Raw genomic sequence first — 25,164 nt, forward strand, 5'->3', positions numbered from 1 at the left:
GCCATAGTTGTTGGAGAGATTTGGAAATGCATGGGAAACATATGTGAAACGAGAGAATTTTGGAAATGCATGGGAAACATATGTGAAACGTGTGGGAAACACATGGGAAAAGCTCAGGATACATGTGAGAAATGTACTTGAAACGTTTTGCAGAAATCAAACCAAAAAAATCGAAAATAAAAATAAAAATAATGAAAAAAATAAAATGATCTATATGTACATCTAATCTATTTACTAAGTAAAACTATTTACTGAAAAAATAAAATGTGTAAAGAACATACATAAACCATCTATATGCATGGTTTTTAAATTGAAAATAGAGTTCCTGAGGTTAACCTCATATAAGTTTATATGAGGTGGCGCTCACAAAACATAATGCGCCCACTTTGTTTGGATGATCCAAACCATTCATTTGCAAGGCCCCATCATAGATAGGGTGTGTACCAAAAATCAGCTCCATTGGATCATCCTATCCCCGTCAAAAGTGGAGGCAAAAATGGGCAGATTTATGGGTAAAAATTGTCTATCCATTTTGCCCTCCACTTTTGGATGGTTTAGGATGATCCAATGGAGCTGATTTTTTGTACACACCCTATCTATGATGGGGCCTTTCAAATGAATGCTTTGGATCATCCTAACAATGTGAGCCCCTTATGTTTTGTGAGCGCCACCTCATATAAGCTATATGAGGTTAACGTCAGGAACCCTTTTCTCTTTTAAATTTCGGTGGGGACCATAGTTAGCAAAACGTGATACGGCAAAAATACGGGACGGGAAAAATTCGAGTTTAATACGGCATTGGATCAAATAAACGTAGTAAAAAAAAGGTCAAAAAAACGGAAACGCCAAAAAAACGTTCAATGAATAAAACGTGTTTAATTCGTTTTGATTTTAAAAAAAGGGATTAAAAAAACGGTTCTTACCACACATATATGTGCGTAACATATTTCAGTACATGTAACAGTGTGCTAGTATTCTCTTTCCTCTTTTCAGTTTTTTTTGGTATGTTTATTTTATAACCTGTTCTGATATGTAAAACAGATTTGTGTTGCTCTTTGATTTAACTGGCAGAAGCCCTAGACCCCTGCCATGTGCGATTATGTGTTGCCTGTGGAGAGCTCTTCGAATGTGTCCCTCTGAATCGTTCAAAGGAAAAAAATTCAAAGAACTTTTTTTTCAGAAATATTTTTTAAATCCAGATAGGTTTAAATGGTTCGGTGGATTTCAGGTGATGTAAAAATTGTGTTATCTATAGAGATTTTGGGCTTGGCTAACAGAGCTTGCAGTTTACGGGTACCGGAACAAAATGGATGGACGATTCAATACTAAATTAGTTGGGGAACTCGGCGTGAGCAAAATCAGGAAACTACAATAGGCCCAATGGTTTGATTTAGTCTCTAGAATCTGAATAGATTGCTGCTAATGGTTCAGCTGAAGCTAATTTTGCCCTTTTATCTGCAAGTTGTGTTATGAGTTATGACACTACTGATGGGGAAGCCTTTATCTATTTCACTGAAGCCCTAAGAAACAGACGGAAGAAAAGAAGGGTTTCATTATCTCGCACGGGAAGAAAACGAAAACGGTTTAGCGCTCATGTCGGTTTTGTCAATTAGAAAAGGTACAGGGGTAAACTTGGAAAAATGAAAAAGCACGTTTTAAACGTTTAAAATGCGTTTAAATCGTTTTCCTCTTATATTCACCGTTTTAATAAGCATTAGCGTTTTAAACACCGTATTAAACGGCGTTTTGCTAACTCCGAAACCGAAATTTTCCGAAATTTCATTTTTCGCCATTTACCAAATTTCGGTAATTTCGGTCTGAAATTTCGATTAAATGCCATTATTTATTTTTAAAAAAAAGTGTTACAAAATTTCGGCCAAAATTTCAGTTTTCGGCGGGGTCCGAAACGGTTACCGAAACCGAAATTTTAAACCATGTCTCTATGTACCTCTAATCTAAATAAAAATAAAGAAAATTATAATGAATGCATTTATAAGTAAAGTCTTGTAGAAATTTGAAATTAACAAATTCCAAATCTAATTCTTAAAAAAAAAAACAAAACAAATTCCAAATCTATGAACACACAAAAATACAGGGAAAGTTATGGAAATAGAAATTAAAATGAAAAATCAGCATAGTCAGATAAAAAAAACTAAAATAAAAACAAAAACATACTACTGAATTTCTCTCACGTTTTGAAGGCATTTCCTATATGCATTAGAAGCGTGTCATCTTGGCACTTCTCATCAGAGGAGGCTTCCACCTAGGGACGATCTTAAGTCTAGGAACAAGAATTAGAATTATAAATTTCCACTTTATCCTTACCATTGATGGATCAAAGCCCCTCTATCTATCTCCTTCTTCAGCACTTCTATGCTGGAGTTTCTTCTGAAAATTTCCTCATTCCGTCTTTTGTTTTTGAATGGCAAAATTCCTTCATTCCTTTCCGTCCATATCATCCAGAAAGACAGGCACCACAATATTCTTCTTCTTGCTGTGCATACTGGCACTTTCCATGCTGCTATAAATGAGTATATATTTCAGTTTCACCCAATGGAGCACCCAGACAGAGAGAAAATGTAGTCCCAAATCTCTGCTGCTATAGGACAATGAACGGGCATGTGGGTTACTGTTTCTTCTACATTTGAACTTATGCTACAAATATTCTGTATCCTCTGATTTCTTTTGAATTAGGGGTAGATGGGTAGCAAAATATCTCGCCGTGCTGTTAAAAAAATAGAAATTTAAACCACAAAATTGCACTTTTTACCCCTTGCACCCGTCGTATCAATTCCAAGTACATTGAATTAACAAAGAACTCACCATTAGCTTTTTGAGTCCATATCCTTAGATCAGTGTTGTGCTCCCTCACAAAGTTATTTCCTAGGACCTCCAGCAAAGCCACAGATTCTATTTCCGACTCCAGAAAATTTCTCCTCCATGTTGGTGTCCAACAACTTAACTGTGTATCCTTGCGCATCAGCTGAGAATTTACCACATGAATCCATATCATGTGGATTATTCACGATCCTTCTCTCTATCATTCCACATGAATCTCTTTTGAATATTATTCAAAAGAACAACAAGCAAGAACACTGGATCACTTCTCCTCCCCATCCAAGACACTCCATTTTGTTGGCTGTCTCATGCATTTTTCATGCGTTTATTCAAACGTTTTTATATTTTTAAGGTGTATAGGTGTTTCAACTTTGTTGACAGAATACAAATAGATGGTTTTAGTGTTCATTTATGATTCCTAATGTGTGGCTCTTGTGCTTTTGGTATGTTTTTCCATGCCTTATTTATATTTATATATATCTTTTTTGTTGCAGGCGATATGACCGATATGATCGCTACTGAGCTATTTGCCACAGGTCGAAGAAATCCGAATGATTTTGAGGTTAGCATGACAAGAGGATGTTGTACCTATATTGTCAAGGGTGTGGTTCATGAATTTTTCCATCTCTAGAAAGTGGGCAGCCCCTTTGTTTGTAGACATTTTTTACTGATTTAGAAACTAAGAAGTTCATGGGATTTGAAAAGGAACATATATTTTTATGTATGGCTGTTTTTAAAGTAACACTTGACGTTTCAGTTAGAAGCATGGTTTAAAATTTCGGATACCGGTGGGGACTGAAACCGAAAATTTCCGAAATTCAATTTTTCGCCAAAATTTCGGTTTAGTGACATTATTTATTTAAAAAAAAAGTGTTACAAAATTTCGGTCCGGAATTTGGAACCAAATTACCAAATTTCGGACAGAAATTTCGGATTTGGTGGGGTCCGAAACGGTTTCCGAAACCGAAATTTTAAACCTTGGTTAGAAGAGCAATAGTTTGAAACCTTCTATTGCTTGTTTCATTGCACGTCAATTCTAAACAAACGGGCGTGGGTCCCACATGGTGTTTACGCTTTCCTTCTTGGCTTTCATGTGGTGGTTTCTAGCAATTCCAGTTGTCCTTGTGGCCTTGCTGTTGCCCAAAAATTGAGCCATATTATGTAACCAGTTAAACTTATTGAGCCAAGAAGAAAGGGTGAGAATACGATAAAGGGCACTGAGGAAAGGTGAGTTTGTAGTGACCATGGTTTTAAATTTCGACTGCGGATTTCGGTCAGCACCGAAACGGAAATGGCCAACAAGCGAAATGGTAACATGATTTCGTCTGAAATTTCGTTTTTTAAATATTTCGTCTGAAATTTAACGAAAGTCAACCTAAAAATCTCTAATTTTTTAATTATATAGTATTTTCCCAAAATTTGGTATTTAAAAAAATATTGTTTTTAATGGTGTACCGGATTTCGCCGAAATTTCGAAGTCGATGAGGGCTGAAATGCATACCGAAACCGAAATTTAAAACCATCGTGGTGACACATGCATTGAGGGAAACCTTATGTATGGTTTAGTGAAGGCAGAATTAGAGGGTGAGGATAAGGAGGCATGACATGGGATAGAAATGGGGTTGCTGCTCAAATCAAGTTGAAATGTAGGTTGTGGATGAGACTTCAGTTTTACTTGTTTATCTAGTAATTTAGAATCATCAGGGAAATGATATTTTCACCCGTTTCCAAGCATTAACTCCATTTGTTTCTGTTTTTTTTCATGGGAAACTATTTCAGCATAGCTATGTTTTGATACAAGACGCTCATGTATCTTGTCTCTTAGCATTTAATTGTTAGTAAGTCCTTTTTGGTGACTGTAAAAACCCTTTTACAGCTCTTTAAATACTAAAGACAAGAAACATGAGGTCTTGTATCAAAACATGTTTGTGTTGATTTCATTTCCCTTTTTTTATTTGACAAAAGATGCGTGGGTTTCCGCCACCTTTTCTTTTAATGGAAATGACTTCATTTTCAGGAATGACAACCAGGGTTAGAAATGCCTGAAAATGGGCTGGAAAATATATTTTTTCCTAGTAGTTTTGCTTATAAAGATTGAATGGGCATGATCTTTGCTGAGGAAGAGAAACAAAGGAAAGTGGGTCCATTTTTACTGGACTTAAATGAATGGTCAGGATCAAGAGGAAGAGAAATAGGATGCCTTCGAAATTCCTATTACCATTTTGGTATTTTTAAGAAAGTGAATTCCTGTTATTTCTTTTTTTTCCCGCAACTACTACAGTGGATGTTGCCAACGGGGATACCCCCCTCCCAATCTTCTGAAAGGTGACGGGGCCGGCCCTTTGGTCCGAGGTTGTATGCCACTGCTGTGGTGCTGATAGATTTATTTTAGGTTACTGATATTGGCACCACAAAAAAAGGGCGCAGAGTGCATGAGGCTCCCGTCATTGCGGAGTCTGGAGAGGGCTAGATGTACGCAGCCACAATGTTTTGATAATTGCACTAACTCACCTTGTCTTTCTTTTGTAATTGGCTTCTTACAGCTTTTTTCACTTTAAACATTTTACTATATTTCATTCTCACTGCCACTCTAGTTTTCTTTTAGTTGTCAATTGTCATCACCACTGCACTACATTAAATTATATTCCCCTGGGAGAGACAAGAAAAAAAAGAGCAAAAATCATGTTCCATAGAAAAATTAACTTTGACAAACTTTTTACCGATTTAATCTGAAATTTTTACCGCTTATTGGTTTAACTCATCGATTTTTATTTGGCATGTATTTTTTATACATTTTGTGGATATTAGTTATGAAATTATGCACCTCCATTGAAAGAAAGGCCCACAAATATCTATTCCTTTTTATAAATTATCGAAATTCCAAAGGTATCATGACTTGACTAAGATATTGGATAGCATAATTTTAAAATCCTGGATTTCTTCAAATCTAGGATTGAAGAAAGCCTTATTGTTAAATCCAGGATTTTAAAATATGTTAGTCCCAAAAGGCACCGATTTTGGATTTACAGTTTAATTTATGAATACCATCAAACAATGATTATGGTGTTCTACTAATCATGTATGGTTAGAGACTTGAAACGTCATTAAACATTCATTGTTCGTCATGAAACTTAAGCAAAAATCATGAAATGGGAGATAGATTCCAGTTTTTAATCATTTATAATAGACAATAGGATTTTCATCTCATCAAGGTATTCCACTTGCAACTGTAATCGAAGGTCAGAAACTACAAGAAACAACCAATTTTAAGAAAATGGAAACCAAACAAAAAGATCATGAAACTGGAGACAGAATCCAGCTTTTTCAATCTTTAAAGAGGAGTAAATTATATGGTGAAAGGGCGTACAAACATGTAATCATCATCCCATCCTTGATATTTGACCCAATAGCAGCTCACTTTTTGAGAAGCGGAATTGAAACTCATACAGGTGGGATTTTAGTTGTCACGGTATAATTGGTGTTCGAAAACTGGAACCAATAAACTAGCCTAGACTGTAAAAGAAAAAAAAACAGCCTCTACAGTAATTGTCCATAACCATAATCTAAACAGGAGATAGATCATTGAAACTACTATCTCCTTTTCAGAAGTCAGAAACTGCAAACAAAATCACCTATTTAAACAAAACCAGACCAAGATGTGTTATGTTTTGACTCATCAGCTGTAGTTAGATAATTTAAGCTTCACCAAAACAGCCAATCTTCAACCTGAAATAATAAAAAATAAGTAAATAAGAGAGAGGATCCATTATTCTAATTTACCGTAAAAAATTCCACTATTCTAGTCATTTACCACTAACAATCAGAATACAAATTTACAATAACTCGAACCCTCAAAGTATGATCAGATTCGGGTTTTCAACTACGAAGAGCAGTTAAGTTTGGAACGTGAAATAGAATAAGCCAATTTCAATTCAAATGAATCAAAGGAAGAAAATGAAAACAAGGTGGTGCTAAAAACTCCAAATCAAGGACTTAGATTGTCCAAATTCGCAATGACACCCGAAAATCTAATCGGGCCAAAGAGGCTTGAGATTAGCAATTTTGGGGAAGCTTCTCAAAGGGATTCCGAGGAGCGAGGGAGAGAGAGAATGGTATAAGTAGAAATCGAGGAAAAATGGAGAGAGAGAGAGAGAGAGAGAGAGAGATGAATACATGTTCGGCATCGAGCTTGGATGTGAAGCAAGAGGGAAGACCGAGCTTGCATCAAGCGAGAGAGAAAACTGACCCATGAGTTTTTTCCATCCTGATTATAGAAATCTATAGATGGGATAGAGATTTCTGAAACCAAGAATTTTTGCCCAAAATCCAAGTTAGTGGATTGTAAAATCCAGGATTTTTGTCATCCAAAACCAATTACAAGCGAAATCCGCATATCCAAATGGCCCTTCAAAGTTTATATAAACAGTGAATGCTTAATTAGGGTGCAGCCTCGGGCATGCCCACTCTACCATAGTGGGTTCCGCCTTTGATTGATCTGAACCATTCACTTGATAAGCCTTGCTTTGGAAGAAAACACAAATCATCCAATCTTAATATCCAATAATGTGGAGTTTTTGTTGCTGAACATTAGATGATAAAAAATTACTATGTACAATGAATGGTTCACATTCAACTTCAGAAAATACATGTTATTGGATGTCACGATTGAAAGATTGACTTGATTTTTTCACCATATGGGATCGAAGCAATTAGAGAGCGAAAGATGTATTGAAATATGAAAGGTCAAGATTTTAAGGCCAAAGACTGGTTCAGGTCTCCAGCTCAAAGACACAACATTGCGAATGAAATTGTTGTAAAAGGAGGTTGTGAATTTCAATTTCAGAGCAAGTGTTCTGGGAAAGCAAATAGCTGTTCAAGTCTATTTTGGTCACACTTTCAATATGATTGCCAATAAATCTGATCAGAATGCCATCAGGAATATAATGTGTAATGTATTTAAAACTGTGGTCTCACAACCATACCTGGCTTCTGGTTTCTGTATATTCTTGTGTAAATGAGATTGCTCCTCGTCAGGACGGCGAGAAAATCAGCATTAGAGCACCAGAGATTTTGATAGCAGAGATTCTTCTGCACAGGAGAACAGGACAGAGAAAACCACTATCAGAGAGAGGGTGAAGGTTATGGAACCAATGCTAGAAGGATGAAGGGTATATATATATATATATATGAGAAAAGTGTTTCTGCACTGGAGCGCAGGGAGCTTCCCTGTGCTTTAGTGGCCTATAAAGCCTCCCATTGGTTTGTATAGCGGATCCACCTTTGCGGGTCCACAAAAAGTGACCAATGGGAGGCTTTATAAGCCACTAAAGCGCAAGGAGCTCCCTGCACTGCAGCGCAGGAACACTTTCCCCTCTCTCTCTCTCTCTCTCTCTCTCTCTCTCTCTCTATATATATATATATATATATATATATATATAGCAGAAGAGAAAAGGAGATAATTATTTGAATTTCTCCCAATATTCTATGAGAATTACACATCACTTTTTTTGAATTTTTTTAACAAAGGCACCCATTAAAGCCACATATTTTCAATCCTACCCCCTCCTTTATGCTTTTTAACAAAGGCACCCATTAAAGCCACATAATTTCAATCCTATCCCCTCCTTTATGCTTTTTAACAAAGGCACCCATTAAAGCCACATAATTTCAATCCTACACATTTTTGATGAAATACAAGTGTGACAAGCCAAGAGGGGGGGTGAATTGGTCAATTAGAAATTTTAGGCTTAATTAAGGGAAGATTAAAAATTAATCCATTTAATTAAGCACTAATTAGTCTAACCCTTGTTCAAATAAGTATATCAATAAAAGCTAGGGTTTAGACTTTCTAATCATGCACATTTAGCTAACCCTTGTTTAAATAAATATTATAATGCTTAGGGTTTAAACATTTCAATCAAGTGCATTTACTAACCTTTGTTCAATCAAAAGCATAAATATAAGTTAGGTTAGAGATTACCATTACCACACGTGCAAGAGAAGGAAAGGAAGAGAGAGAGACAATGAAAACAAGATTTATAGTGGTTCGGTCTATCACAAGACCTACTCCACTCTTCACGTCCACGCGCAAGTTCCACTATCTCGATCCTCCTTCAAGGCCGGCTCAATGAGCCATTACATGACCAAGCTTTTCCATTCTCAAGGGCCAAAGCGAAGCCCATCTGCACGAAGCCTTCGGCGAGAGAACACACCCTTATATGCCGTCTTCACCTTTCTTAACGGGCCGAAGAGGAGACCCTCGTCTTCACGATTCTTAACGGGCCGAAGAGAAGACCCTCAATGTAGAACAAAGAAAATATGAAAAACACTCAATGCCTCTTAATAGGCGGATTACAACTTTGTATAGCTCACAATCACTCAAATACAAATGTAAAGCCCTATGGAGTGCCTCTTGATAAGATGTAGAAATGGAAGATCAAAGAGGTTTTTGCTTTTGAAATAGAATGTTGAAGCTCAAAGAGAAATGGGATTTTATCTTTCTCAAAAGCTTATTGAGATAGGTTTTAATGATGTATATATAGTGTATTTGAAAATATGACCGTTTGGGGTAAAACTGTAAATAACTGGCTTGAAAAAATCAAGCAGAAAACGCCCCAACGGCTAGTTTGCCCGACCGTCGCGGTCGACCGAGCCACCGCGGTCGCCCGCCCCTATCGGGCGCCCTTTTATATTTTCAAATTTCTTACCGTCACGGTCGACCGGCCTCATGGCGATCATCCGGCTAGGCTAACCTGTTTGGTCAAAAAATTCAGCTCAAAAACCTATCCGCAGTCGACCGACCCATTGCAGTTGTCCGCCAAGCCCAACCTGGATGTTTTCTAGATTTCCAGAAAATCAATCCGCGGTCGACCGTATTGTCCCGGTCGACCGGCCCGATAAATTTCGAGATGTCCTGAACTTTCAGGTTCCTCCTTGTGGTCACCCGATAAAGCCCGGTCGACCGGCCCTGTGTGAAATTACATTTTTAACTTTTAAAAATCAGGGGCTTTTGGGCTTAAGTCTTAGGTTTTCAAACACATTTTAGGGTGTGTATGGTTTTCAAAGATGTAAAAAGTTAAGTATGAAAACCATTTGAAAATCTTTTGAAAGTGCATTTAAGCATAAAATCAAGAGGACTTTAAATACATTCTAAAAATGAATATCATAAGTCTTCTTGGAATGTATCAGCTCCTTCGCACTTCTATGGACTTCTTTGGCTTGAGTGAACATCTTGAACTTTATATGGCTCATGTGACTTCTCCTCCAATCTTCAATGCATGTTGAGGTACATGAGGTGTAGGGGTGCAACTTAGGTCGGGTTGAAGCCAACCCAACCCAACCCGAGGAGCTCAACCTCCAACCCTAACCCAACCCAACCCAAATTGGTTTTTCCCTAACCCGAACCCAACCCAACGACCCAACCCGAATTCGCAAGTTGGGTCGGGTTTAGACATTTCAGATGAGATATTTAGTAAGGGAAATGGCACCCAAGTTCAAAACCAAAGGGAAAAAAAAAGTAAAACACTATTAGAACACATGCACATATTAAATAACTGCAAATGATGCGAGGAAAACATGACAATCACAATCACAAGGATATGCGGGTGTTTAGTCCAGAAAAAAGAAGGTTGAGATCATCCAATCAATCGATTTTTGCATGCTTCAATCTTGCGGTTGAGATCTCTTATAGGTTAGGGTTTTTACTTTAGTGACTTTAGCCCTTTACTTTTTGTTTTTGATAAGTATCTATTATTATATTTGCAAAGGATGGAAAGAAACAACAAAACGTCAGAAGCTACAAAGTACAAAAAGTAAAAAACGTGTATTACTCTTTATCGAGTTACGGGTTGGGTCGGGTTGCCTGATACCCAACCCGAATTTTGGTCGGGTTGCCAAATCCCAACCCGGACCCAACCCGAATTTGGTCAACCCAACCCGCCCAAAAATCGGGTTCAACCCGTCGGGTTCGGGTTCAACCCGACCCAAGTTGCACCCCTAATGAGGTGTCACCAATGGCTAGTTCAACTCCAAGCTCATTCTTGACACTTGCTTAAGAACTTGTGGGATCTTCATATTGAGATTCTTGACTTGATCATCTCCAAATGGTGATGACTCCAATGTAGGTGCAAGCTCTTTGTTCCTTTGTCTCTTGATCCACAAGCCATGTGTTGTGAAGAGTTGTGTAATGGCGATTATGACATGAAATTCCTGTATCCAACACAACACCTCAAAGCAACACATCAGTCCATAAATGCTAATCAATTTAGTTTGCTATCATCAAAACAAGAAGGTAAGTTGAATGATTAACCCATGGGAACCCTTGGGCTTACATTGGAATTATTTGAAAAAGCAAATCATGATTTGCTAGCCACCTTCTCCAAAGGCTACGTCTCGCCCATCCTTTGCAATTGTATGTGTTCAGAGATTTGTCTTATTAGACATGGTGAAAAACTGCACAGAAATACTATTTCTTGAAAGGTGGCTAGCAATAATAAGTACCCAAAGAAGCTAGCAATAATAATCATTACGTAGTATAGTTTTGGAGGGAAATTACGGACAACGGGTACCTGTATATGACAATTACGGAAAAGACTACAAACAAGAGGTATCGAAATATGACAATTACAAAAAAACTACTTTTCCTCAGTAATTTTTTGAGGATATTACGAATTCCGCACACCTTTAAAAATATTTACGAATTCTGGGCACCTTAAGAGGAACAACATATTATGGAAACCTCTATAGATTGGAGGGCTAGGATCAGCCTATGGAAATGATCTGGCACAACCTATTGATGTTGTGTTCCATCACATGGACGGTTTGGGTCAACCTATGATGTGGCCCGTACAGTTCTTTGTTGACCCGTGCATCGCACAGGGTTTTCTACTAGTATATATATATATATATATATATATATATATATATATATATATATATATATATGAGGAAATGGTTTCTGTGCTCGAGCACAGAAACAGGATGGGGCCTACATTTTGGGTGGGATCCAAAGCATTCATTTGATGGGCCCTTTCATGGATAGGGTGCCCACCAAAAATCAGCTCCATTGGATAACCTTAGGGTGTCCATTTGTGGGCCTAAAAAATGGGCGGGCAGATAGTGGGCAAACAGTATCTGTCTATTTTTTGCCCCACAAATGGACACCCTATGGTGATCTAATGGAGCTGATTTTTGGTAGGTCCCCATCCATGATGGGGCCTTCAAAATGAATGCTTAGGATCACCCTCCCCCCAATGGGCCCCATCCCCTGTTTCTGTGCTCGAGCACAGATAAGCTTATCTACGCTCGAGGGCAGAAACCCTTTTCTCATATGAGGAATGGTTTCTGCGCTCGATCACAGAAACAGGGGGTGGGGCCCATTGGGAGTTATATATATATATATATGAGAGAACGGTTCCTACACACTTGTGTAGATAAGTTATCTACACACTAGCTTAAAATATAGTGGGGGCCCACATTATTTGGGTGATCCAAACCATTCATATTTAAGGCCCTCACATAGATAGGGTATCCACAAAAAATCAGATCCATAGGATCATCCTAACCATTCGAACTGTGGAGGCAAAAAATGGACTAATTTGTGAAGGTTTTAAAACGTCCATTTTACCTCCACAAATCGTAGGGTTGGGATCATCCTATGGATCTGATTTTTTGTCGACACCCTATCTATGTGAGGGCCTAAAATGAATGGCTTGGATCACCCAAACAATGTGGGTCCCACTATATTTTAAGCTAGTGTGTAGATAACTTATCTAGACAAGTGTGTAGGAACCGTTCTCTCTCTCTCTCTCTCTCTCTCTCTCTCTCTCTCTCTCTCTCTCTCTATATATATATATATATATATATATATATATATATATATATATCAGCAAGGGATAAAGCTTACACTAGTTCTCCCAGTTAGCGGCTTTGGTAACCAAAACAAACAGGGTTCCACTTATTTAAAACTTTTATAACACATTGTTTGGATGATCCAAAGCATTCATTTGATAGGCCCTTACATAGATAGGGTGTGCCCAAAAAATCAGCTCCATAGGATAATTCTAACCCTTTGATTTTTTGAGGTTAAAAATGGACAGATTTGTGGAGGTTTATACCCATCCACTTTAACCTCCACAAATCGAAAGGTTAGGATAGTCTTGTGGACCAGATTTTTTGTGCACACTATCTATCTTTGGACTATCCAAATGAATGCTTTGGATCATCCAAACAATGTGTGCCCATATGTTTTTTTGAGCGCTTGCTCAGATAACTTATCTGAGGTATCGTGCAAAAAACATTTCCCCTATATATATATATGAGGAAAGTGTTGGTGAGCTTAAGCTCACCAAACTTATGGTGAGCTAGCTTGCCCATTCACATGGGTCCCACATTTTGGGAAGTGATCCAAACCATTCATTTGCAAGGCCTTATCATAGATAGGGGGTGTACCAAAAATCAGCTCCATAGGATCATCCTAACCCCTCCGTTTGTGGAGGACAAAAATGGGGCAGATTTGTGTATGTCCATTTTTGTCCTCCACAAATGAAGGGGTTAGGATGATCCCATGGAGCTGATTTTTGGTACACCCCCCATCTATGTAGGGGACTTTCAAATGAATGCTTTGGATCATCCTAACAAAGTGGGCCCCCATGTGATTGGGCAAGCTAGCTCACCATAAGTTTGGTGAGCTTAAGCTCACCAACAGTTTCCTCATGGGATCATCCTAACCCCTCCATTTGTGGAGGACAAAAATGGACAGACACAAATCTGCCCCATTTTTGTCCTCCACAAATGGAGGGGTTAGGATGATCCTATGGAGCTGATTTTTGGTACACCCCCTATCTATGATAAGGCCTTGCAAATGAATGGTTTGGATCACTCCCCAAAATGTGGGACCCATGTGATTGAGGAAGCTAGCTCACCATAAGTTTGGTGAGCTTAAGCTCACCAACAGTTTCCTCTATATATATATATATATATATATATATATATATATATATATATACACACACACACACACACACACACACACACACACACAAAAAGGTGTTGCTACTCGGTCTTGTAGCTAAGCTTATCTACTCGGTCGGGTTAAATACAGTGGCGGTCCACATTGTTTTGGTGATCCAAACCATTCATTTGAAAGTCCCTTACCTAGATAGGGTGTCCACAAAAAATCAGACCCATAGGATGATCCAAACCCATCCAACAGTGGAGGGAAAAATGGGAAGAAATGGACAGACACAGTTTGTCCACAAATCTGCCCATTTTTCCCTCCACTGTTGGATGGGTTAGGATCATCCTATGGGTCTGATTTCTTGTGGACACCCTATCTAGATAAGGGACTTTCAAATGAATTGTTTGGATCACGCAAACAATGTGGGCCCCCACTGTATTTAACCCGACCGAGTAGATAAGCTTAGCTACAAGACTGAGTATGGGTCTGATTTTTGGTACACCCCCTATCTATGATAAGGCCTTGCAAATGAATGGTTTGGATCACTCCCCAAAATGTGGGACCCATGTGATTGGGCAAGCTAGCTCACCATAAGTTCAGTTTCTTCATATATATATATATATATATATATATATATATATATATATATATACATATGAGAAAACGGTTCCTACACATATGTGTAGAGAGTTCTCTACACACTAGCTTAAAATACAGTGGGGGCCCACATTGTTTGGGTGATCCAAGCCATCCGTTTTAAAGGCCCTCACATAGATAGGGTGTCTACAAAAAATCAGATCCATAGGATCATCCCAACCCTACGATTTGTGGAGGTAAAATGGATGTCTTTAAACCTTCACAAATTAGTCCATTTTTTGCCTCCACAGTTCGAATGGTTAGGATGATCCTATGGATCTGATTTTTTATGGACACCCTATCTATGTGAGGGCCTTAAAAATGAATGGTTTGGATCACCCAAATAATGTGGCCCCCACTGTATTTTAAGCTAGTGTGTAGATAACTTATCTACACATATGTGTAGGAACCGTTTTCTCTCTATATATATATATATATTATATTATATTTAAAACTTCTATAACACACACACGCACACACACACACACACATACATATATATATATATATATATATATATATATATATATGAGGAAACTGTTGGTGAGCTTAAGCTCACCTTAAGCTCACCAAACTTATGGTGAGCTAGCTTGCCCAATCACATGGGTCCCACATTTTGGGGAGTGATCCAAACCATTCATTTGCAAGGCCTTATCATAGATAGGGGGTGTACCAAAAATCAGCTCCATAGGATCATCCTAACCCCTCCATTTGTGGAGGACAAAAATGGGGCAAATTTGGGTCTGTCCATTTTTGTCCTCCACAAATGGAGGGGTTAGGATGATCCTATGGAGCTGATTTTTGGTACACCCCCCATCTATGTAAGGGACTTTCAAATGAATGGTTTGGATCATCCTAACAAAGTGGGCCCCCATGTGATTGGGCAAGCTAGCTCACCATAAGTTTGGTGAGCTTAGTTTCCTCATATATATATATATATATAGCCATACAAAATTTCTGTTTCAGATCCTATTGTCACAAGCTGTGATGTTGATGATTTCCAATAAATACCCAAAGTGGCAGTCCATGTCCTCCTGGAAGCAAGATGCCCAACCATGACAGCCGACCCTTCCACAATGATTCCACCTCTGCCATCAATGTTCTCTGACAATGGATCAAAGCATAGCTAGCATATCATTTTACTGAGAACGATCTATAATCAGGACTTTTTTTAAATTGTATGGAAGGGAATCTTGGACATTTCCTGTCTCTCCAAGCAAACTTAAAATTGAAGATGCCTTGACACGAAAGCTATGACAACCCCATCACCTCCTGAACTTTTTCAATTCCACTGCACAAGAAAAACAAATGTTGATCTCTCTTCAAGAAAATTAACACGAAAAGTATCGTAAACTCCAACGCAATCTAATAGAGCATTTAACACATACCATTGTGGGAAAGAAGGTATTAGCTCTTTGGCAGCTTGAATAAGAATAAGACCTATATCTTCCTCGGCGGAAGCAAGTGTTTCTTCAGAAGCTGTTGATAATGAGAAAACATACATAGTTTATTTGTTTAATCATTATACTCTGAAACATGTTTATCCAGAACCATAGTTTGGAATATGGTCAACATGCAATGGTTGTGGAGATCATCACTATGGTTGATACAGAAAGAACCAATAATGTGCATATTGTATTGCTAAAATTCAATGAAAGAAATACAAAGACTTGTACAACCAAACACGAAAACTGAAATCCATGACCTACTCATGCAAAGCCAACATTCAAATCCACCAAGTAAAGACTTCCATACATTATACATACATACATACATACATACGTCCTATCTACCAGTTAGTACGTCATATTTGAAAATCAGTGATGCATAATGGCCGCGCCAATGTCATTCAAAGAAAAGTCTGAAAATAAGAGGAAGGGTAGAAAATGATATCCACACTCACTTCTTTTGCTGATCAAACTTCTCTCTATTTACACTCATCTAATTATATTTACACTCATCTATTTTCTCACCCACAAATTTACACCCTAAGATGATCCAATGGACCTGATTTTTGGTACACACCCCATACATGATGTGACCTTTCAAATGAATGCTTAGGATCACCCAAAAAATGTGGGCCCACCATGTTTCCTGCACTCGAGCGCAAATAAGCTATCTGACCTCGATCGCAGGAACTGTTTACTCATATACATACATACATACATACATACATACATACATTTACACACATCTATATAGAGAAATTAGAAATCTTGTTTACTGATGATAGACCTATATTAATGACCTTGCCTAATTAGTAATTACCTAAATAATGTAGCACAAATTTACGATCGACGCTCTGATAGCAAATAATGCATGACCAATATGGAAGGAAATCTAACTCTTGGTAGAAACGGATATCCAATGTTGATTCTTGTTGCTCTAATACCAATTTATGATGCAACTTACAACAGAAATAAAAATCTAAGACTCAACATGTATCTCTAGTTTACAAACTTCAACATGATATGCCAAAATTTGGATCATTCAAAAGAAATAACTAAGCAGTTAAATTAGGAGAGTGATAAATCGACCCCCACCTATCTTAAATCGAACCCCTGTGTGTCTTTCTCTCTCCTCTCTCTCTCTCTCTAACCCTATCTTAAATCGACCCCCTATGTGTCAATTTAAGATATTTGGGGGTCGATTTATCACTGCCCTTAAATTATCGCAGAAAATTTCAGCAACTGACCTTCTATGGTAACCAATCCAAAAGAACAAAAATTACAAGACAAAAAATAGAGGGAAATGATATCAACACTCCAATGTTTTGATATCACGCTCTACTAGCTTGTCTTTTAGTATTTAAGGTGCTGTTAACAGGTTATTACAGTTCCCAAAAACTCTCACAAGCCCATTAAATACTAAAAGACAAGCAAGGAGAGTGTGGATATCAAAACATTGAAGTGCTGATATCATCTCCGAAAATAGATCTAGTCCAAGTTTATTATGACCATAGATCAAATCAATGAAAATGTTGAACAAATCTTTGGTATCTTGCAATTTTCTTCAAGAAAATCCCAGACGGGAAATAGGCAGCAGAACCCTAATTCCTTTCTTTCTCAAAAAAAAAAATAATAATAATAATTCCTTTCCTATTGCAAAAGATGAAAAAATTGTATTTAAATATAACATCCATAGCAAAATCAAAGAGAGAGAGAGAGAGAGAAAGAGATTTAAAATTATAAATTGAATACTCCCTACTTTTGACAAAAATACCCACACTTAAGGTTTCCTACAAAACCCTGTGAATAGTGACATGAATAGGGTCATGAACATTGACATGAATAGGATCGTGGGAGTAGAGTGGGCCATCTTTTATTCTAATTCAAAGTGACTTAAGTGAAAGAAAATGCTTGACTTGAAACCTTATATAAGACTCATTTAGAAACCCATAAATAAAATAAAGAATTACTTTGGTGATAAGGACAACCCCATCTGCCTCAAAACTCATTTCACAAGTATTAGCTTTTACCTTCTTTAGCCCATGTCACTAGTCAAATACTAGTGACTTGATAATGTGTGTGTATCTGCACTCCCATATTTTAATAATATCATTCATATCTTTGATAAACAATTTTCTAATTGAGTGTTTATTGCTTCTTCGGAATTGTAACAGCCGTTAACATCTTAATTATAAACGTGAAAATTGAAGAAAGGAGTGCCATTATCAAATATGGGAATGCAAATATATGCATATTACATGTGTATCTGTGTGTAGATTCGGCGCTCTAATACTTAATGTTGTTGTTGACCACATTTTATATATGGTATTAGAGAGTGTTAATTTTCAGATACGGGTTGTCTGTAACCCCCTCCCCCTATCACGTGTCATTTCTATTGTACAACTCTTTGCCCTTATCCTACCCATATTTATGGTGGAATATGTTTTATACCTATCTGTCTAGCAAGAAAAAAAAACCTAGCGACCTCCTACTGTAACTGGCAGGCAGGAGTCTGATGTTGTTGTCTTGCTTGATTATCTTCCATTGGTACCGTCGCCACTGTCATGAGTTTGTGGTTGTTGCTACTGCCACCACAACAAATTCCACTGAAGAGATAAAAGAACATTTCCTGTGTACTTGAACCACATTGTTGTCCATCTGTATGTACTTTGAACAACATTTCCTACGAAGGTAGTCTCTTATATCTTAGAAAAAAGAGTTTAAACTATAAATTATCAGCATAGGAACAATGCCGGTTCCTGATCCAAGCAATAAGATTTAAGATAGTATAAATTTAGAGAAATGATATCAGCACAGCCATATTTTAATATCGCACAACCATTCACACATGCCATGTGTGGTGGCTACCAAAAAAAATATAGTCATTTGTGCAAATGATAAGAGAAACACTCTTACTACTACAGACAAACATATACAATAAATTAATCAATTTTTAACAAAAGGAGATTTACAATACCTTGCAAATCCTCAGGTATGGATGCTCCCCCTCTGAGATATGATCTTGTACTTGAGTTTAGATCCACACCTTCTATGTGCAAAAATCCTTCCAGTAAACGACCAATGAGTTGATGAGCAACCAAACTTGCCTCATCACATATGTCTTGTACAAAAAGGTATTGGTTTTTGCTATTGTTCTGTCCATCATATTCAGAAGTTCTAGAACAGGATTTTGTCAGATCTTCAGCGCAAGGAGAGGAACCAAAGCAATGGTTGTGCCTTAGATGAGTCCTGGCAATCTGCTTAGATTCAGGATCCATGGAGTTATGGTTAAAGTCTTTACATGTTGCCATAAGCTGGAGAGAGCTGCTTTCATTAGTAGTGATATGCTGAGGGGAAACAACTGGCCTTGAATCCCCCACACTTTCAACTTCGTCACCAGAGTGGGACCCATAAATCTGTAGGCCATCACACTGACCAAATTGAGCATCCTCACAAGCTGGTTTGTTGAAATATCTGAAATCAAAGCAATTTTTATCATCATCCAGATCTCTGTCATCATTGGTGCCGTTGTCATCACCTACCAAATCATCCATATATGCATCGGCAAAGTCTTGATCAATGCTATGGTCAAAGTCTTGGACAATGCTATGGTCTGGAAGCATTTCCCATGTAATTTGCCTCAGTTGACTGCTAATATTCAGTACACATTCTACCTCTTCTTCCATTATATTCTTTGAAAAATTATGACGAAGTTGACGTCGAGACTTTCTGTTGATAAAAGCAATAGCGCCTAAAAATGACTCCGGAATATCTATTTCACTACATTCAAAAAGACAATTAACTAACAATCTCCTTGTAGCTCTTCGAAATTTTTTCATTGGAATTTCAGCCTTTGGGTCGAGTAACGATTGCAAATCTTTTAGCTCAAAATGTTTAACCTTTGGGAGGGTGTGAATAGCCTTTATGATATCATTCTGCAAGGCTTCTATTTCAGGTGAAAAATGAAGAAACTGGGGTATGGGAAAATCAGAAAGCCCACCAATTTGCTTGAGAGATAAACCGGCAACCGACATTGCTTTTGCTAACTGTTCAGGGAGTTCATCGCCTTCCGTGAGCACTGGAAGCATACTGTAGCAAGTGTTTCGAACTTGTTCAACCAAACGATCTTTACACAAGTTGGAACGGCTGAGATGCATTTTAGGGACAAATGGGACACCTCTGAGCTTTCTGTGCATAGCAACCAAAGTCAGAATACATAAGTCATCAAGTCCCTCCAGTACCTTATTAGCAGAAGAAAGAAGAGATGAAGAGGCATGCGTAAGAAGCTTCACATCATTCTTTCTCAAATTAGTTGGGCCCTTGAAAAGTCGTGATAGCCGCATCACTAGCTCCATCAAGTCTTTGTGATTTGATTCTCGGAGCACCTTTTGAAGATATTCTTTGATGACTTTTTTCATCCTTGGGCGGGTTTTCTCAAATACAATTGAGTTTCCTGTGACAATGTTGGCCAGTCGGAAAAGCCCAATGTTGTTCAAATCATCAAGCAAAGACGAAACAATATTGAAGATATTGGACGGCTGGAAAGCATCAGTATCCGCTCTATTCATGTCAAAGAGTCGCAGGTAGTCCTGAACCACATGTTGCCCTACTTTTTTACCAGTGAATGTTCCAAAGCACCTTTCTACAGATGTCCTTACAGCCTCGTATGAAACCTGAATGAGCAGAAATTGAGTTATGTTCATAAACAAAGAAATATTAAACACATCCAATCAAAGAAAAAAAACTAGGCCAAGTTGAAAGGAACTAGAATTATATATCAAGCACATGTGTAGCATAATACTGGATAAAACAAACTATCCCGTGAATCATATGGTGATTATCAAGGCAGAGTTATTTATTACTCACAAAGAAAGGAATCCCATGATCACTTTCAGTAAATTTCATTATAGAAAGATAAATTTATAGTAGAAAGGCTGTCTGGAAAAGGGAACAGGACAGAATTATGTGGTAGAAAATATATCAAATGTATGAAATGGGACTAATTGCCTTTGGCCAAATTTGAAAACAGTTCAGGATGACCAGACCCAACACTCTAAGTTAAAGGCAACAATGTCATGCTTATTTTCTTTTCATCGAGGTGCCCATTTTAGGAATTTACCACACCATGGCTAGGGTCTTTGTTAAGGGGGTGTTTGGATCTAGGGAAAAGAAAATTACAGAAAATAACATTTTCCTACAAATTTCTTTTTTTGGAATTTTTGTACTGTTTGGTTGACATCCATCATTTTTCTGGAATTCTTTTTCTTTTACTATTTGGTGCCGACAAGCTCAACCAAAGAAGAAATGAAACTATGTACCTGATGAAGGTACATAGGACATAATCATTGCTCAAGTTGGGAGCATTGCAAGGCTTGACGATACTTCGGTATGGCGACGACAATCTTCAACTAAAGCAAGTCGGCGCTGGCCAAATTAATTTGTTTATTTATGAAGCCACTATTTCATTTAAACTTTCAACAAATAATGATGCTAAATGCCTAACTATTAGTTATAACAGTTGCATTGTGGATGCAATTTGGTAACATCGACTCAGAACTACAAAGTTTTGAATATGTTGGAGGCTTGGAGCACAAGAAATTGGATGACCTGGTGTTTGTCCATTACAATATGAAGCTTCAAGAAAGGATAATATTTTTAGTTAATGTTCCACTTCTTAATTATCACATTTTAAGTTTAAATTTAAACTCATTTCAGTAGGTGAATTTGATATCAGATGTTTACAAAAAAATCATCAATCGTTAGCGACCCATTAGTCTAGAGCACCGTGATGGTTTGAAGGATTGGGTTGCAAATGATGAATCTATTGTTTTCACAACAGAGGATTTAGATTGGCAAAAATGTTGAAGATCCTATTGTGTTGCTGCTGTAGACGATAAAGAAGAGGATGTCAATCCTGATGATGTTCCAAGAGATGTTAGTGGTGATGACGATGGATATCGCTCCATTGAGTATGATGATCCAGCTTACGGCAGCCGCTACAAGATGACTTATGTTTGACATTTGAGCAATGAGGTGTAATTTGCATGATTAATTTTCTTTCTTTTATTGATCTTTTGTGGTAAATTTAATATTTTAAATTTTTAACTAATAACATATGTTTTTTTTGTTAAATTTGGTTCATACAATGGTTTCATATTTTTTTTCTTTTTTGAATCGGTTAGGATTTCACTATTTGAAATCAGTCAAAAAGAAAGTTAGTGTTTCACAATTTCCAAAAGATGAAACTGAGATATGGAAGCAAGAAGAAAGGAATAGGCTTAAAACAGGACCAGATAGGCTCTACTCCAGTTACATGCTTGAAAAATATAGAATAGGAGTAAGAAGAAGAGAAGAATGAATGGAGGTAGAAAGAATTTGCTAAGATTTCTTATATTTTTCAACCAATTTCCTGTTTTTTTAGATTTTAAAAAAAAATTAACTATGAAAAATTGCTCCGGTCATAGTGTCTTTTCCGAAACGAAACACCGAAATGGCTGAAACACCAAAAGTTTCATTCCACTGACCAAAACGAACATACCCCGATTTCCTTTGAGATGCACAAGAAGATCCGATTTTGGATAGGCTTCAGAAGATTAACCTCCACACAACCGCGCAGCATCCATTCTTGTGCCATTTAACGTTGGTGCTGCAATTTTCAGAACATTGCCCAATATCCAATGGAACTTACCAGGGGGATTGTCCATGCTATGTAGCCTCAGGCAACAGGGTCTAGCCATATGCAGATTCTTTGTTGGGTCGTGTTAACTTACCAACTTCTCCAAAAGCTTAAGCTGTTGGAGAAAGGCGTTATTTATCTTTTATACTTTAACACTCCCCCGCACGTGTGTCCCACTTGGCAAACACGTGGCACATGTGGTCCCACTTTGGGCCGACCATCGCATGTGGATTTTTGCTATCCCGGAGGTTTGAACTTGAGACCTTTGGCTCTAATACCATGTTAACTTACCAACTTCTCCAAAAGCTTAAGCTGTTGAAGAAAGGCGTTATTTATCTTTTATACTTTAACAGGTCGTATTTTTTTCGAATGAAGTGTAGGAAAGAACATAAGGAGAAAATTTTGGGCCATTTCTTGATCTGTATTTTTTCTGACCGTTCCCATGTAATTTCAAAACAGTTCAAGATTGCCAAATTCAATAGTGCTCTGCCTACTTTCTTTTCATCGAGATAACCTTTTCAGGAATTTTAACACATACCATGGCTGGGATCGTTATCAAAAGTTCCAGCTGGAGTAATAACTTAGGGTGGCCAATTTCAAATAAAAAGAAACATAGGGTGGCCAACGGTAAGTAGGATTCTGTCCATGCTACGAAGCTTTAGGCAACAGGGTCTAGTCATGCACAAATTCGTTGTTGGTTTGTATTTCTCTTAGAATGACAGTGATAGTAACATACAAAGAACATAAAAAGGGGGAAATTTTGTTGCTATCATTTAAAAAAAAAAAAAGAGGGGTGAGGAGTGGGGGGGATGGGATTTTGGATCATTTCTCAATTTGTATATATTCTTAGTATTCCCATACTATCCAATTTTGAAAGAATTTTGAAGGCACTTCTAGATACTTAATCTTGGAGACAGATACATGAAAAGTCTCAAACCTAGGCATTTAGTTTTTAAGCTATATCCAATTTTAGTATTCATGTTTAGTGCCAGAAGGGTACTTTAATCATAAATCCCTCAGACCTTTTGTACGTGAGTTATTTACAATCAGTGAAAGTTAGATTGCAAAAGTCTCAACCCTAGGCATTTATCTTTTAAGCTGCATCCAAATTTGGTATTCATGTCTAGTGCCACAAGGGTACTTCAATCATAAATCCATTGGAACTTTTGTACATGAGTTATTCTTAGTTAGTGAAAGTTACATTACTAATTTGTAACAAAAAGAACATGTAAAGTACGAGTTTTTACACCATTTCAAAAAAAAAAAAGTACGAGCTTTTACTGCCTAATATAAGAGTTAAATGGAACACTAGTTAAAAAGTTGTTTTGCAGTATGTATGTTTTAAGGAGTGGATGGGAAAGAAGTGGAGAGAAAGAGGGCCCCCCACGGGGGGGGTTCAGATTCAACATCAGCGTCATGGGGACTGGTTCTGTGCTTTTGGCGCTTATTACAACTTCAAATGGAGGCGTAGGTGTCGATGGTGCCATCAAAAGAAAAGGGCATCACCATATGCAATTTACCGTCCTATGGGGGAGATTCAAAGTGGCGGAAAAAGAAAAGAAATAGAAAAAAATAAGAAGCGGTGGAGGTGTGGGGACTGGCTTTGCCCATCCTGCAACTATGTTAATTTAAACGGAGATCTGGGTGTCGCTGGTGTCATCTGGGTAGAAAGGAAAAAGATTCGTGTTCTGCTTCACCCACTTCAGCAGCTGGAGGTTCGGTATCGCCGGATATTGACCCTTGATCTAACTTCGGAGCAACCTCCCCCTCTCTGGGGGAGGATGGGTTGCTATCTCTCTCTAATTCTGGAAAGGAGGTGAAAACGAGAATGGATTCTCTCAAGGTCGTTTTGGTGGGCAGAAGGAAGGACTTGTCTGGTTCTCTTCAGGATCTTTGGACGTGGGATAAAAACTCCTGGAATATTCCAACCCTCCCTTGTCCTTGGTTGCTCTCTAAGGATGAAGTCCTCTTTATTTTCGACTCGGGGGAGGTGGCCTCGAGGGTTTTGACTTTAGGGGCTGTGGCTAGGGGAGACTCCTTATCTTCTCTCTCCCTTTGGTCTCCAGATTATATCCAGGGGTGTGAGACCTTATGGATTAATGTTTTTGGCATTCCTTTACATGTGTGGGCTACATCAACGGTTGAAGCCTTGGGAAACCTCTTTGGACAAGTAGTGGAGGTGAAAATGGAAGGAATCCATAACCAGTGTATGAGCTTTGTATCAGCTAAGATCAAAGCCCCTAGATGAAAGCTGATTTCTTCGCCCGTGAAACTATGGGTTTCTGGCCATTGTTACACGGTTGGAGTCTCAATTCAGGATTCCATCTGTCTAATTGGGACAATTTGTGTGAGGCCTCCCTCCTGGCGGATATCCCCCCAGTGAGTAGGCCGTCGGTGGCTCCCTCTGAGAACCAGATTACTTCTCCCGAGGTTCTGTGGGGACCCACCCTCTGCATTCAAATTTCAAATCCTCAGAGAGGAGCGGTGGAAAATCGCTGGCCCCCCTTCCCATGCCATTCCTGAAAGGACATATGGGCCCCAATCTAAGTTTTCCAAAGCATGGTTTTGACTTACCTCTGACCAAAGGTTTGAGTGTAGACCTTTCCAAA

The 25,164-nt window shown here is 38.0% G+C and overlaps 1 protein-coding gene across 5 annotated transcripts in view; it reads right to left on the minus strand.

Annotated features, from left to right (window-relative positions):
* Positions 1-6,132: 6,132 nt before the first annotated feature.
* Positions 6,133-25,164, minus strand: part of LOC143860173 (DNA double-strand break repair protein) — a 64,002-nt gene continuing 44,970 nt past the window's right edge. For 4 of the 5 annotated variants that reach the window (XM_077370728.1, XM_077370729.1, XM_077370732.1 and 1 more), the window contains 5 exons: positions 18,857-20,552; positions 15,820-15,910; positions 15,443-15,722; positions 7,821-7,926; positions 6,133-6,564 (listed from right to left, as the gene is read on the minus strand). In XM_077370728.1, the coding sequence (XP_077226843.1) occupies positions 15,683-15,722; positions 15,820-15,910; positions 18,857-20,552 (1,827 nt within the window). In that variant the 3' untranslated portion in view covers positions 6,133-6,564; positions 7,821-7,926; positions 15,443-15,682. The remainder of the gene's footprint in view (positions 6,565-7,820; positions 7,927-15,442; positions 15,723-15,819; positions 15,911-18,856; positions 20,553-25,164) is intronic. The other variant, XM_077370730.1, reaches the window with a different exon arrangement.

Source organism: Tasmannia lanceolata, unplaced genomic scaffold (genome assembly GCF_043159265.1).
Source record: "Tasmannia lanceolata isolate RefF3 unplaced genomic scaffold, GAP_Taslan_0.1 ptg000037l, whole genome shotgun sequence".
NCBI lineage: Eukaryota > Viridiplantae > Streptophyta > Magnoliopsida > Canellales > Winteraceae > Tasmannia > Tasmannia lanceolata.